This window comes from Pieris napi, chromosome 16, assembly GCF_905475465.1.
Source record: "Pieris napi chromosome 16, ilPieNapi1.2, whole genome shotgun sequence".
In the NCBI taxonomy this organism is placed as follows: Eukaryota; Metazoa; Arthropoda; class Insecta; order Lepidoptera; family Pieridae; genus Pieris; species Pieris napi.
In genome coordinates this window covers 3,723,422-3,740,043 of record NC_062249.1, presented here as the reverse complement: position 1 = coordinate 3,740,043, position 16,622 = coordinate 3,723,422, and the positions used below count along the sequence as shown (strand labels likewise).

At 31.6% G+C, this 16,622-nt stretch overlaps 1 protein-coding gene across 2 annotated transcripts; it reads right to left on the bottom strand.

Annotated features, from left to right (window-relative positions):
- Positions 1-790: 790 nt before the first annotated feature.
- LOC125057353 (ethanolamine-phosphate cytidylyltransferase) lies at positions 791-16,341 on the bottom strand. 2 transcript variants are annotated; one of them, XM_047661007.1, is made up of 8 exons: positions 16,105-16,341; positions 15,430-15,680; positions 15,222-15,288; positions 15,074-15,151; positions 11,962-12,118; positions 6,725-6,913; positions 4,835-4,993; positions 791-1,747 (listed from the first exon to the last, which is right to left on the bottom strand). In XM_047661007.1, exons 1-8 carry the CDS (start codon positions 16,152-16,154, stop codon positions 1,571-1,573), a joined length of 1,128 nt encoding a protein of 375 aa, XP_047516963.1. In that variant the 5' UTR covers positions 16,155-16,341; the 3' UTR covers positions 791-1,570. The 2 variants fall into 2 exon arrangements, with proteins under 2 accessions (XP_047516963.1, XP_047516962.1); XM_047661006.1 differs by having other exon boundaries at positions 11,962-12,121; positions 16,105-16,336.
- Positions 16,342-16,622: the final 281 nt, after the last annotated feature.

Sequence of the window (16,622 nt, the reverse complement as noted above, 5' to 3'; positions counted from 1 at the left end):
GAGAAGTAAACTTTGCATTTTATAATTTTTTAGAATCTACTAAAAATTGTTCATTTTATTTAGAAAATAAAATATAAAACGCTATTACGCTCTAGATGCAGTGGTACTGAACGAACCTTTTGGTTTTGTCTATAACTTGACATTATATTGATCACTGCACTGTACTTTGATTTTTGAAAACTATATCCTTTTATTAATGTATAAACAGCTCCTGTTATTAAACACTGTGTCAATTTGATTATGAGTCAAACCCTTTGCTGTTGGGTTTATAGTAACCTCTATCTTAAAAAGTATGGGACACCTCCATTTGTGTAGTTAAAGGGAAATAAAAATAAATTTCTGTGAGATAATTTAATTGAATAATCTATGTAAATATAAATAACATTAAAAAGGTGACTGCACCAAGTATTATAGACATGATAACTATCAGCTAAATCTAAATGTTATATATCAATTTTTACAATATTAAAAATATAACAAAAACATATTTACAAAATAATTTACGACAGAGTAATAAAATTTAAAATGCATAAACTAAATTTACTATATTAATATTTGGTGATAACTGGCATGTGGTCTTACCACTTAATGGGTAATTAAAAACATAGTACCCCCAATAAAATTTATTTTTTATATTCATTTTAAGTAAATAATTTGGATGACTTATCTATTTTAATAAAATATATTTTTCCTACAAACCAAGAATAAAACCGATTGATTTTTCCATTATAAAAACATAATATTTAGGTATAAAGGGTAAGATTCCGAAACGAGAGTTAGGGCGACACATATGTCAAAATCCAATACGTACAAACAGATTCAGACTAAGAGCTAACTCTCATTTCTGTCTTACCATACCTTGATTTTGTTTCATGTTTCAATTGTAGAATTGATTAGAAGTTCATAATTGTAATTATTTTGTAGCTCATAGAACTAATTATCATAATTCATAATTTAGCAATTTGTTTAGCAGTTTTTATCATTAACTAAAGATTATTCAATAGCCTGGCGATAACATTGTATCACTCATTTCAAATGACTTTCGCATCTTTTATGATTTTTTCAGTATATTTTCTGTTTTTGCATACATATAATATTTTCTTTGCAAATCTGGGTATAACGAGTATGCCTCATAATAAGTAAATCACATTGAGAATTGATCAAATTCATGACTTAAAAAGAGAGAGCTTCAAAAAAAAACAAAAATTAAATTACTATTAAATGCAAAAAGACAAGTCTGAGACAAATTAAAAAAAAATGGAATGATTTTTTATGTTTTAACTAAAATTTTACTTAAAATATGTATTCGAGTAGACATCTGTCAGATGTCAAGTTTGACGTAATATTGACGTAAGGTATGAGGATACTATAAGCTTGAAAGCAAGATTAACACCCTTTGTGCACTGTAAAATGGGCCTAAACATAGGTAATAAAGACGCCATTTTAAAACGAGAACTCAAAGCAGTATAAATCTTGCTATGATAAGTATTGTAACCAACATCTAAGAATTCTTTTTATAACATTTCTATTGAAATTCAACATTTAATTATGCATATTGATATTACTGAATTTATACTACTGTTTTAGCTGTCTTACAGTCGCCATTTAGTTGTTTCTTTGCTGCTGCTTTTAGTACAGCCATTTCTTTTTGCTCTTTTTTTGTGTTCCTTTCTTCAAATTCAAGCCGATGACGAATTATTCTTTGCACTATATCTTCTGTTGTCATTGTGTTGCCAGAGTTCATAATCTGCAAATTATTTAATAAAATTACTGAGAATATTACTGACGCCGGTGGATAACACAAATCACAAACAAATTATAATAAATGATTATTACTTCAGTTATTGATTTGAAATACGAGAAATAAGTCAGCTCCAGTTACACAGAAAGAATACGTTAAACAGTAATAAAACTGCGTCAAATATTTTTATAAAAAAATTTAGTGCGCAGAACTAGCTACAGATTCTTATAATTAACTAGCGAACCTGACATCTAATTGAATAATAAAATCACCAATTGCGGTCCAGCCGGTTTAAGAAGAGTTTAAACACAAACACGTGGATGTATATGAATTCATAAACAGATTTTGGTAATATCCTACATTACGTGATTGAAACCAGGTGTTTTCGGTAATGTAGTTGGTTATACATAGAAAAAAGTATATACTTTAACAAAACTTTTCATTTCTTTCGCTACATGTTGCAGCAATGGTGCAAATGTGGTCAGCACTAATAATATATATAATAAATATGCCTCTATTCTGTACTTAGTCTAGTGGTCCAAGATCCCAGGGCCGCCAGACGTCACGTATTTTCTGACGGATGAAATGTGGACGATTGGGTAGTGTTAGTATGTACTATGATCGTATGCCTACCTGCTAGCTTGGTCAAACGGCCAATTTCCAGGTATCAGGTAATCAAGGTACACAAAAACATTACTTACTTCACGTAAATTCTCATGGCTTATTTTTATATATGTTTTCGAGTGTATAGTTAGAAATAAATTGTCAATACTCCCAGACACTTTCCGTCGGCCATATTGCTTAACAGACGCTTTAAGGGTCTCAAAAAAATTAGTCAACTTCACGTAAATTCTGACGCTCCATTTTTATATATGTTCATCCGACAACTATTATAAAAGCTTTGACAAGAAGACAGACCGATCCAAGGGGCCAATCATCCCCTAAACTAAATTTTAATATCTCTATGAGTGGGAGAGCATTATCTACGCGCATGAGACTGAGTGAGACCGACTGCGCTGTTAAAGCCATGAAAATTACTTGAACGTGTATTCAACATAGGACAAAAATGTATCTGTGATGTTTACAACGTTCCTGGAATAATTGATGTAGATGCTGCCAGACTACAGTTGTTTAATCATACATACATGGTATCTGATATAAATGAAGAATTCAATCGAAAGAATTTAAGAAACTTCGATGCCAGTAACTTACCACCTTGTAAAAGTGAGCTTTGGCAACAGTTTCGACGGGCTAGCTTTAAAACAATGCAAGTATGAAGATGATAAATATTTTCAACCCCGAAAACAATGGCTGGACACTACAAGATGGTAAATATGATTTTCATTGGTTCGATGGAGATCAATTACCGGGTTTTGTCAGTGAGTCGCTGGAAGAACAATCAGGTAAATTATTTTCGTTTCTCATATTATTTGTATCTTTTTAGTTTTTTCAGACCTTCATTGTTTAACTTGTTTTTTACAGAGGAAGAAAATAAGGATAATGCTGATGATGACGATCACGATTTAGATATTCAATTTCAAGATTGATATTTGATAATGATGATAATGAAGATTAAAAGCCACTGTTAAGAAATATTGAAGAATTAATATTTTTCCACTTTGTTTCCAAATTTCTAATAAATAATTAATTAAAAAAATTGCTGCTATTTAAATATAAGTGGTATTTAAAAAAAATATTTTTTAGTTCTAATTAATAAATTGACAAAAAAAAAAATGTCGGCTAACTTTAGTATTATTTATTATGTGTAAATTTTTTCTTATTTTTGTTGCTATAATTTACTTGTCAACAAAAGTTCTAAAAATTATAAAATATCTGTTCAAGTAATTTTCATGGCTTTAACAGCGCAGTCGGTCTCACTCAGTCTCATGCGCGTAGATAATGCTCTCCCACTCATAGAGATATTAAAATTTAGTTTAGGGGATGATTGGCCCCTTGGATCGGTCTGTCTTCTTGTCAAAGCTTTTATAATAGTTGTCGGATGAACATATATAAAAATGGAGCGTCAGAATTTACGTGAAGTTGACTAATTTTTTTGAGACCCTTAAAGCGTCTGTTAAGCAATATGGCCGACGGAAAGTGTCTGGGAGTATTGACAATTTATTTCTAACTATACACTCGAAAACATATATAAAAATCAGCCATGAGAATTTACGTGAAGTAAGTAATGTTTTTGTGTACCTTGATTACCTGATACCTGGAAATTGGCCGTTTGACCAAGCTAGCAGGTAGGCATACGATCATAGTACATACTAACACTACCCAATCGTCCACATTTCATCCGTCAGAAAATACGTGACGTCTGGCGGCCCTGGGATCTTGCTCTATAGAGATTTTTTTAGTTACGCCCGAACCCCTACCTATCTCAATCCATCATCCACCATCTGAGATAGTAATCTTAATCCATATGTTGTAAAAATAGCCAATAACCAATCGACGGATTGTAATACCAATCTGTCGATACAAGCTATCTATGAGAGGTTGTATCGGTCTGTGGATAGACCTTTGTATAAAAATGACAGTTGACGAAAGCTCAATTTCAACAGTTAATTATTTTAACAGATTTTAACTTACACCAGTTTTTTAAATATTTAAAAAAAGTGATTGTTATATTTTAAAGATACACATGTAAATTTTAATGTTATTTGTACGGTTTTATTTACTTTATTTGGTTTACATTGATTATCAAATATGAGAGTAAATTCGGTAAAATGGAACGACAAAGAGCATTTTATCCGTCGCCAAAAATGTATTGTCTCCGTAGGGTTTGGGGTTATTGGGATGCAGATAGGATATCAATCGACTGTCACGGTCTGATCTCAGATTGTCTCAATCTGAAATTATGGATTGATTATTGGGTTCGGGCGTAAGACAACTAATCAGTATGTCAAAGTCCTTTAAATGTTTAACTGTCCTTCGCTATTCTACACTCATGAACTATATTCACGTTTAAATACGTCAAAGTTTTATATAAATTTGCAGTACTTGTGTAGACCAAAGACTATATTTTACTTAACACAATGTTATATTCATTCGTAGTAAATTTACTAAAGAATACTGGAACTAATATGTTACCTTGAAGCACCCCCGCTGTTTAGGCACAGTATAGGGATCTGAGCCGTCCGCGTCCAATGCGATAGGCGTAGCGCCGTGACATACAACATCTACGTTGAAGTGTTCCATGAGCTCGGCTGTCACACTGTATGGTGCGCCTATAACCACCTCATGGACATACTGGAAAAAAAATAGTTCATATAAACTTTATTTTGATCCAATGTTCTTTAGCGGATAAGATTTTCAATTATTAGAAATTAATTTACCCCTCTATAATTTGAGTTAGCGACTCTTTACTTATACCTAGGTACACTGAAAATGTTTAGAATATAAAAATCGGCTTAATGTAGAAAGTTGCCAATACTTTTATTGTTTTTCGAAGTAATCTCCGTTCCTCTCTACACACCGTCGCATTCGATGGAACCACTGTCAAATCAAAATACGTTTATTCAATTTAGATGCGTTCATTTTTTTTTATGAATGTCAAAAACGTTTACAAAATTCGCGAAAGAGCAAGACTACGCCATCCGTTCGCAAAACTACCAGGAGGCCTTGTTCTGAGAATACGTACCCACGTATGTATAGTAAGTTTCGGTATAATTTTAATAATGGTGTTTTTTACTAAATTTCTAAAGCAATTGGACAATAGATGAAACTAAACTATCTACAGACAGTCGAATGAATATCATATGAAATCTTGTATAGGACAGCAAAATTATGGCTTTAGGAAAAACAATAGTAAAAACTTTATTTCTTTAAAATAGCAAGTTGTACTCTTTAATTTTACAATCATGACACCAAGAGGGTAAATGACAGTGAAAACAAAACAAGACGTTACTGAATTCAAATTAATAATAATGGTTCATGGTAGTTCAGCTTACAATAATATTATAAACTTTCTACTTTAGCTGTCAAATCCATAAAATAATTTAAAATATTGTAAAAAAAATATATTTGTAGTCTGTCATTTCTGTTAATTTATGATCTGTAGTTTTATAAAAAAAAGACTGGTTTCTTATATCACCAACATACATACACATATCATATATTACATACAGTTTAAATTCAGAAAAGTTTACATATGAAACTTTTCAATTGAACAATAGATCATAAACTACCACAGACAGCAGATAACAAAAATGTAGAACATAATTTCTAAGCCAATTTCAATTAATCTATGGACTTAACATTTTCTTTATCGTATAAATATATCTTTGTATGTTTCTTTCATTGAGATCTACAAAAATAATTAAATCAATTTAATTATTTTGGACTTTTTTATTTTAACAAAATCTTTCAATAATTTAGTGGCATCTAATCTGAATCAACTGAAAAATGTATCCGTTATAAACATTACAATTCTATTGTTAAAATACAGTAAACAAACAATGACATACATTGTTTCCACACACATAATATATTGTTTCCATGATAAATAAAATACAAATATACGACCTGTTGATGATGGCACTAATCATCGACGTTTTAATAGATCATCTGATTAAATTAATTGAGTACATGTATAGTAATTTTATTTCATTTTTTATTATTAAAAAATAAAATAACAACAATCGCATCTTACTATAAAATATTTTAAAGGTCAAAAGAGGAATGCCCCTTTCTAAAGACCCGCATCACAGCTGGCGACATTTTTATTGTAGTTTAATTATAAACCAAAAATAATATATTTTTATGTACATATGTATATTAAATATTCTGAATAAAAGTTTTAACATATGAATGCGATGTTCTAAGAACAGCTGTATCCAATAGTTTATCCATTTTAAAAATAATTAAATAAAATAAATTAAGAATCCACTAATTTTAAATTTCGACTTTGAACATGAGACAGTCAATGCCAATAAGCATTGTTTAAAAACATATTTTGAAACAATTCAATAACAAATTTACCTTACAGGCGAGTACAGACAAGACACGTTCGTGGAGATTCATAATGGGGTAATTGGATCCTTTGTAGCGGTTCACCTCAAGGTCAGTGTGAAGGCCGACAATCAGGAAGTCACCCTGCGCGTGCGCCGCCTCTAAGAAATCTAAATGACCCACGTGGAATAGATCGAAGGCACCTGCTACGTATACCACCTGAAATTATATTTTAATTATTACATTACATTAGACAACTAATAAATAGATACAAAAAATCTTCGCTGTTTCATTATAGATCAAATAATATTTTTACTGTACGATAAAACAATTTCATAACTCTATCAAAAAAATATTAATTATGGTTAAATTAACAGAATTGTCTACTTGTAATTACATTATAAAACATTTAACAAATAAACAAATCGATATTATTATTAGTAATATATCCGACAAAGTTGGCAAGAGTTGTAAGATGCGCAGAAGTTTTTAGGTATTTATTATAGTAAGTACTAAAACATGCGCGAACATTCTCAACCACGCAAAATATAGCACATCAGGCAACGAGCACTAGTACTCTGTAACTCCTTATGATACCGACCTCTTCTCTGATGAGTATACCTCGTGATTCCCAGGTTGTTTAACGCTACTATATTAAGAGAGAACTACAACGAAATTTCATTATTTCTTATATATCTTTATTCAATGTTACCAATCCGCAATATCCATACCGTACAGTAACAAGTAGAAATTGTTTCTAATTAATTTGTTATAAAATAAATTTTGTTTGCCATAGTCATTTTCTATGATGATTTGATATTTTAAAAGAGTACCGAGAGTTTTTTGCGCCGGCTTTTTATCTCGGTCTACCCCCTCTGTCTTCTTTGCCGATGAGTAGCAATGTCTACCGTCACAATTTAATGACGTGGAATAAGTGATACCTGTATCTTATAGTCCATAATAAACATTTTTTTTTTATTCTAGGATCGCGGTCGGTAACTCAAATGGAAGTTGTAAGGGCTCTGGTGGTCTAACTGAAAATATAGCTGTAAATCCGAGGCTATGATTCTGTAAGATCCCCATCATAAATCCCAGAAATTCTAACATTTTCGACATTCGCAAATCACACTTAAATAAAAATAAATCAGTGGCGCTACAACCTCTTTAGGTCTTGGGCTCAGATTTATAAATCTGTTAATGATCATTTATAAATCTAATAGGCAAGTAGGTGATCAGCCTCCAGTGCCTGACACACGACGTCCACTTTTTGAGTCTAAGACATGTCCGTTTCCTCACAATGTTTTACTTCACCGTTCGAGCAAATGTTAAATGCACACATAGAAAGAAAGTCCATTGGTGCACTGCCGGGGATCGAACCTACGACCTCAGATATGAGAGTCGCACGCTGAAGCCACTAGGCCAACACTGCTCAAATCACACTTAGCGCTATCAATAATCTTGCCATGAAAATCTACATATTATTATTTAAGGATATCCTTATAATAGATACTGCAATTTGTATACAATTCCAGCACTATCAGCAAACGTCCTTCACTTTTACATATCTATTATGCGATATAAATCAAATGCAATTTTGAACATGGTTAATAAAGAAATCCAGCAGCAAAATGAGCAGTAGCTTCAGAGTGCGACTCTCATCTCTGAGGAAATAGGTTCGATCCATGGCTGTGCACCAATGGACTTATTTTCTATGTGTGCATTTAACATTCACTCGAAGTTGAAGGCAAACATCGTGAGGAAACCGACTTGCGTACTCGACGGCGTGTGTCAGGCACAGGAGGCTGATCACCTACTTGCCTATTAGATTTATAAATAAACATGAAAAAAATACAGAAATCTGAGGCACAGATCTGAAAAGGTTGTAACATCAATGATTTATTTATTTTTTCATAACTGGTGTGATGCGTATTCTGGCTATTATGTATCGTAGAGAAAGAAGCTGGAATGACCTTCAGAGAAGTCAGAAGAGCTGCCCAAGACCGATCAGGTTGGTGTTCTATATTTCTCTATTCCAAGGTAACTCAAAATTATATAGCCATTGTTATAGATTTAGGAAGTCTAATAAATAAACATACACGTCATTTATCGTACGCAGGTATCAATATGGATTAATTGATAACATTAATCTAGAAAATGTGTATAAAAATTCGCAAAATAAGATAAGCAAAGGTAATTTCAAAAAATCTTCGAGCCTGCGACGTAAAAGATTGTTTAATCTGATCAAAGGTATATTACTTCTAAAAAAATAGAATAGTATCTATATATTACTTAGTATCTTCGTGCGCATGAGTTTCACAAGTGACATTTGATCCCTGATCGTAATTTAAAATAAGTATTACTTGTGCGACTTCGATCGCGTGGAAACAATAAGGCGACGTAGAAGCGGCGCAGCAGGAAGCGTTAATAAGGAACGGGTTTTCTCGTATATAAATCATTATTTTGGTTTAAATAAACAAGACTCTACGCCATGTCAGACAATGCAACTTGTCGATAAAACAGAGCAAGCGCCAACTAGCGGCCCAGACTATTTTACCGACTTTTGAACAGATATTCAGGGTGTCGGTTTTTTGTGACGGTGTGCGCGCGCATCGTAAAAATTTACTCTCATAATTTTTCCCTAACGCGCCAAAAGAAATAGGTATAACTTCGAAATTAAAAATTTCATTTAACAAATAAATCTCGTGTATTAAAATTAAACGCAAATTAAAAATGACCTTTGATATAACTTGTTCGGAACGTTATTAGTTTTAACTGACCGAGGTTCAAGGTTTTTTTTATTCATACAATTACGGAGCACTACAATTACTAAATAATATGAAGGTTAAATGAGAAACAGGAAAAGTCTCACCTAAAATGTTTAGTTTAACAAATATTATCTTCAAATATTAAATAATGAACAACTACAAAATATCGATTAATAATTCAGTTATGGATTCATCATCGTATAAAAAAACAGTGGCACTACAACCTTTTAACGCCAGACGCCTCAAATTTCTGTATTTGTTTCGTGATTATTATTTTTTTCTATTAGGTAAGTAGTTGATCAGTCTTATGTGTCTGAAACACGCTGTCGGCTTTTAAGTTCTAAGGAATACTGGTTTCCTCACGACGTTTTCCTGCACGGCACGAGCGAATGATAAATGGGCACATAGAAAGTCCATTGGTGGACAGTCGGTGTTCGAACCTACGCCCTCCGAAACTAGAATCGCACTGAATCCACTGGCCCAACACAGCTCATTCATTGTCGTACGACTTGACAAAATAACGCGCATATTATTCGTAGATATTTCGTCGAATTTAACGGATATACGCAGGAATTTATTTTTAAAAATAACATTTCGAGAGCTTTATTGCAAAAACAAATTGTCACGCTCATTAATACTACGTAGTACATATATTATAGTCAATATACAACCTCAATTTATCTCCTTTGTATTCAAAGAATTATATTAAAAAAACTGCAGACTCTCGATAATAAGAAACTTAAGGAACCAGAGATAGATTTTAAAATAACAAGCCTTTAAATAACCACGAGGGAGAGGGCGGACTCAAATAAAAAAGAGTTTGATCAAATATCGTGATTAATTTTTTCTATATAATATTTGATTATTTTTTTATATAACAATTATACACAATTGTTTATTTCGAAAAGAATACCGTAATCTGTTTTAGAGTGAGCGACTACAGTCTACCATTGTCCTACGAATTAAAAAAAAAAACAATTGATAGGGCTGTACTTGATAAACACTTCAATTATAGAGTTCAGAGTGGGGAAGCCCGAACTTAGAACAAAGAGCAAGATTCCTTGAACTTCAATTAACATTTATTTTATTCAATTTATCGCGTATTTTTCAAGGGACCGGAAAAAAATAAATTATCGAGAGTGAACTGTATAACTTTCTCGTTACAGAGCAAGTACAGTATGACAACATATTCGTTCTTAGTTTTCAGAACACATAAATATCTCAAGTTACAGTTTTTTTTGTCCGCCTCACAACCCCCTACTACAAATTTTATGTTACTTATAAGCTGTAGTTTTAAATTATTAAATACAGATGACACTTAGCCACGAAGTGATTCCTTTATTTTTTATACATAAGGGGGCGTCGATAAATTACGTGAGGTGTTTTTTTAATTTTCTGTGACTCCCTCCCCCCTGGTGAGATGTCGTGAGATTTTATTCAACCCCCTCCCTCATCCCCCAATCTCACGTGAGATTATTCAAAATGTGGGTTTCTTACGTAAACGCGTTGGATTCTTATTGTAAAAAGAAAAAAAAATTGCTTCGTGGATTTATTTACGACTAAAACAAAATAAGTGAAATGTTGAGCGTTTAGGTATGGAGTTAGCGGAAAGTGATGAGCTTTATGGTCAACCGTTTTCCTATTTTTTTTTCAATCAGAAAAAAAATTGCGTGATATTTGCCGAGACCCCCCCTCTCCAACGTAAGATTAAATGAGATTTGCCTCGTCCCCCTCCCCCCCTTAAGCACCTCACGTAATTTATGGACGCCTCCTAAGAACGTATTACAAAAGACATTGTTTATTTCTTAATAATATTCAAAGTCCATGATTTTCGTGTTCATGCATGATGAATTCACGTCAAGGTGTTCACGGTTTTCAGAATTTGTTTATTATATATCTAAACGGTCCATTGCCACTAATAGATTTACATATTTCGCCTTTTTTTTATCAAATTTTTTGAAAAGTATTAGTAAAGTTTAGTAAATTTATTAATATGAAAACATTCAAACGGATATAAAAAGTAATTTATAGAATTATTTACATAACTTGACGTGTAGTGCGTAGTCTAAAGATTACGTCTTATTAATTAAATATATGTACCTAAGATATATACACTGATAGTTGCAAGGATTTCTTCAATTCTAAAAAAATAGCGATACTATCTATCCTTGACCTGATATTTCTGTATCTGTGTAGTAATATTTTTTTTAAAAGGCATGTGAACATCAGCCTTCTTATGACACACGCCGTAAATTTTTGGGTCTAACTGAGGCATGCCGGTTTCCTCACGATGGTTTTCTTCACCGTACGTGTGTAACCTTCTCATCTAGAAAAAAATACCATTGCACATCCCGGTTTTGAACCTACAACCTCAGGGATGTGAGTCACACGCTCAAGACTTTACATGCCAGCGGATTTAGCGTTAACCTGTCATCCTCAACAGCATATCATTTACATACCATAACATACAGTAAATAGCATATTATGTACGAAAAGTCTTACCTTGTCAGTTGGCTTAGGTGACAACCCGCTGCTAAATTGTATGATTTTTTGTGTAGTCGGTAAGAATTGTGAACAGCCTGTATACGGTGACCTTGCTGTGCTGTCTGTGCCGAGATTCGAGGAATGATCTAGTGCGACCGTGTACTCTTTGTCACCTCTCCTAGAAGATAATAAATACTATTATTTGTCTGAAAGTATTAAGATTAGGATAGATAAAGGAACTACCAAAATTATTTAATGGTCGTATTAATAAACGTACATAATTTAAATTAGTTAAGTAATATTCACATGTATTTTTTCTTAAACATTGACTGCTAGACCGGAGGTCTTACAAGAAACTCGTTGTTGAATATTTGTTGTGACAAGACAAAAAATTCAATATGTTGGAAACTGTTGAGTTGACCAATTAATATATTTTAATGTTGGCAACACCGAGGAAACATCGATAGCGTCGACTAGAGTTTAATATTTTTTATCCTTTTTACTATTTTAAAACGAGTAAAAACTCGTCGAACTAAACAGCTTAACCCTAGAAAGATAATCATATTTTGTAATACGGAAAAGATAATCATGCGTAAAATTTACGCAAGAATTTGAATTAGTTGTAGGTCTAGGTTTAATAGTTTATTTTAATGAATTGTATGTTATTATATATACACATATATTAGAATAATTAATACTGCAGATAATTTTTTAAACTCCTTTTATTTTTACTTAAAAAAAAAGAAAACTTTAAACGTGGTCCGCTACTTCACTGTCGGTGTCCTCACACGGAAATTCGTCATCACTTTGCATAAGAGCGGCCAGGATTTCGTGTTCGTTGAAATTGATACTCCCCATTGTGATATATATTTGCCTCAATATCTTTAGAAATGAAATTATAATATTAGTTATGATATAAAGTATTAAAACAGTACTAAAACTGTCATATAAGCCAAAATCATAAAAGTCACGATAAAGATAATCATGCGTAATTTTGACTCACGCGGTCGTTATATTTCAAAATCGGTGGCACTTACCTTATTGACACTTACGTCACGCGGCAGCTCCCAACGACGAATGAGATGTCCTAAACGCACAGCTATGGATTCGCGCTAATTAGAAAGATAGAGCAATTATTCGAAAACGCATGCGTAAATTTTACGCAGACTATCTTTCCAGGGTTAATAGAGTTTATGAAAAATAATAATAATCCAGTGGCGCTACAACCCTATATGGGTCTTGGCTAGATTGTATCCGTTTATTTGATCATTTTTATTTCATAGACAATTAGGTGACTCTTTTGTCTAACCAATGATAATAATTTGTCTACTACATGCGGGCTTCCTCACGATGTATTCCTTCACCGTACGAGTGAGTGTTAGGTGCACTATTTAATCGAGTTTACGATTATCGCTTTTAGGATTCTGGGTAAATATTTAAAAAATAAATCAAATAGTTACTTTTAGTAATTAATTTAGTTATCGTGTTTTAAACGATGTCAAAGGTTATACCGTTCTCTTTTTACTTTATTTAGATATGTATTTTTCGATAACGTTGTATTCATTAACATTAGTATAATAACTATATTATGTTGGCTTCAGTACAGACATGTGTCTGACACATTTCAAAAATTTACGCCATACGAGCATGTGTTAATACATGGATTTGAATGCACGCCCTCAAGTTACACGCTTAAGCCACTAATTTTAAATCACAAATAATAATCACAACATCCGCTGTATAGATGTAAAAAAAATACAATAGAATAATTATGAATGGAAATACATCGTTGCAAACATTATTACCGTATTATATATCCACACTTCGTTATCAATAGTACTATGAAATTACGTGTAAACTATAATTGACTGCAAATTATGTTTAGAGTTAACATTTATACTAGATTCTATAAATAATTTAATATGTTCTTTTTTAAGGAGCTGACGTTTAAGTTTATTAAGCGTACGCTTACCCGCCACAGGTGTCGGACTTAACGTATGTGAGTCTACCATAATTGGCCTTTGGGAATGCTACATCACCTCTGAGTATATTAATTACCAATATATTCATCAAACAAATTAAGAATTAAATTATGAATACGAACTTTGTTCGGGCCTAAACAGTGTAAAGTATATTCTGTTCTAATCGTAAACGAAATTGTAATTGAATGATAGATCACGGTTGTTTTCCGTACTTTTTTAGATAAATAGAGTTCACTTAGCCAGAAAACCAATTAGAAAGGTTTTTATTTAAAATCAGGAATATTAAGGAGTAAACGAGCAATAGGATTTCTTAAAAGCAACTCCTGCAATATCCGGTATTTTGACTTCCGGTTTTAAAGGACGACTCACGATAAAAAAATTAGTAACTTATATTAAATCTTTAAAAAATTAGTTATATTTTCTTTTTATAATGCAAATGCTATTTTTTTATGCAAATAAATTATCTCGAAAACATAAATATATTTTTACGACTACAAACTTACACATGCCATAAAAATGTGCGAATACGAATCGTTAATCTTTTGGCGTCATGCGTTTTCCAATAAAAGCCGAGCCAGTGATTAGCTATAGATATGAATTACGTTTGCATTGATAAAATACTCCAAGATTAATGATTTGTGATAATAGTACTTATCAAAGAAAATCATTATCAACTTTCATTAAGAAAAATAATATAGACCATTGGATATTATTATTAGAAAGAAGTATGGTGTTTTTAATATTGCTTAAGTAACCAAATAATTGTAAAATAGGTTTTATGAAGTTGTTAACAGGTGGAAAAGTTAGGATTTCCATGAGTATTGCCATCACTGTAGAACATTTAACTTGAATACTGAGACTAAAAAATATTCAAATCAAAGAGGGCAGAGAATAAGTCACCGGGAAGAAAAACATCATTTAAAATATGACAGAATATAATAAGTGCAGCAATAGAAGTTTTCTTACCATTATCAACGTTTTTGTTATTTTTGCAGGTAAACAATGGATGTAAGCTTAGGTTTTAGTATGCATTAATTCCATTGCTGACCAAATAATATGTTGACAACTGTGTTTGAAGATGTGACTGACAATTAAAAGAAGTTAATAAATTGGTAACAGAATATAGGTATAAACAGAATTAGTCTTACTTGAAATGTTCTCTTGTAAGTAATAACATCCGTCCAACAAGATCTGTTGTAGAAACACCAGCTGTTCTTGATACTTCCCTATAAGACAAAAAAATTTTTTTAAGTTTATATAGGATTAGTCTATTATGTACATAAAAAAAATATTTACCTATATTTACCCGCAGTTTTTACTAAGTGATATGTATCTATGCCTTCGGCTGTAACTGTAATATCATCTGGAATACAGAATACTTAAATTTAATACAATAATTCAATCTAAATTTAAATGACTTAATATGATTAAAAGGTTCTAATTTTATAAAAATATTAAATATGTATAAAATCAGTAAAAACTATATAGGTAATTAAACCCATACCTCCATGAACACAAAAGTCACATTGGTATTTATCTAAGGTCTCTAGCGTTGTGACATAGGGTGCACCCTCCACCACTTGATCAACCCATTTAATTGCCCGAACCATTTTGTACCGTTCTTCCTGTGTAAAAACTGGTGGGCCTTTATGTTTAGATATTTCTTCATCAGTGTGAACACCCACAATCAAGACGTCTCCTAAAGCTTTAGCTTGGCGGAGAGAATTAGCATGACCAAAATGTACCATGTCATAGCTGAAATTATAAACAATTTTTAAATAAATTATAATAATAGAAGTATAATCATATTTTAATATGTTTTCTTATAAGTTTTTATGTACCTTGAAAATAGTTTTAGGCTATATAAGTATAACCAATAATAACATATTAGATTTGTAAAGGTAATTAATAAAATTAAATTTTGTTCTATATTTTGAAAGTTATACCTACATCTAGATTAAATAGTTTTTAAACACGATCTATTTATGTGAAAACAAATTTCCGAGTCAATGCCTAGTCGGCACAATAGTTCGCCGACAATTTATTTAAAAAACTTAGATATATATCTTATTTCCAAAAAGCTTTACCGCATCTATAAATATAATAGTTTAAATATTTTTTTCTTGTGCCAGAAATAATTAATAAATCAATATAGAGAAACGCAAAAAATTTGACTTACCACCCATCACACCAAACACGTATTTTCTTCTTTTCATTATTTTCACCCATTATATTATTTTGATATAGTGATGGTGTATACACCAGGACAATTATTTTTTAATTTTGTATATAAGTTTATTATAATGTGAGATTTAAATACGATATATTATTTGCGTTAAATTTACAACACTGACTTGTATACACCCGTAAATTCACTCAGGAACTGACAAATTGTCAAATTCGATTTACAAAACAATTTGACAATTGACTTTATACTAAGGCTTTAACTAAAGAAATATATATCATTTCTAGCTCCATCAAGCTGGAACCCGCTTTAGAAAAAACTTGATTTTTCTAAATTTACTTTTATCTACAAACGATGCTAGTGAATGTAGTAAACTTTATTTTTTTGTAGTATCATTAATTGCGCCGAAAAAATAATTAATACCGCGCAAAGCAGGAAATATTACAAATAATTCAATAAAAAACTTTGAAACGGGTGCTAAATTGTTTGTAGTTTATTGTAGTGACAAAAAA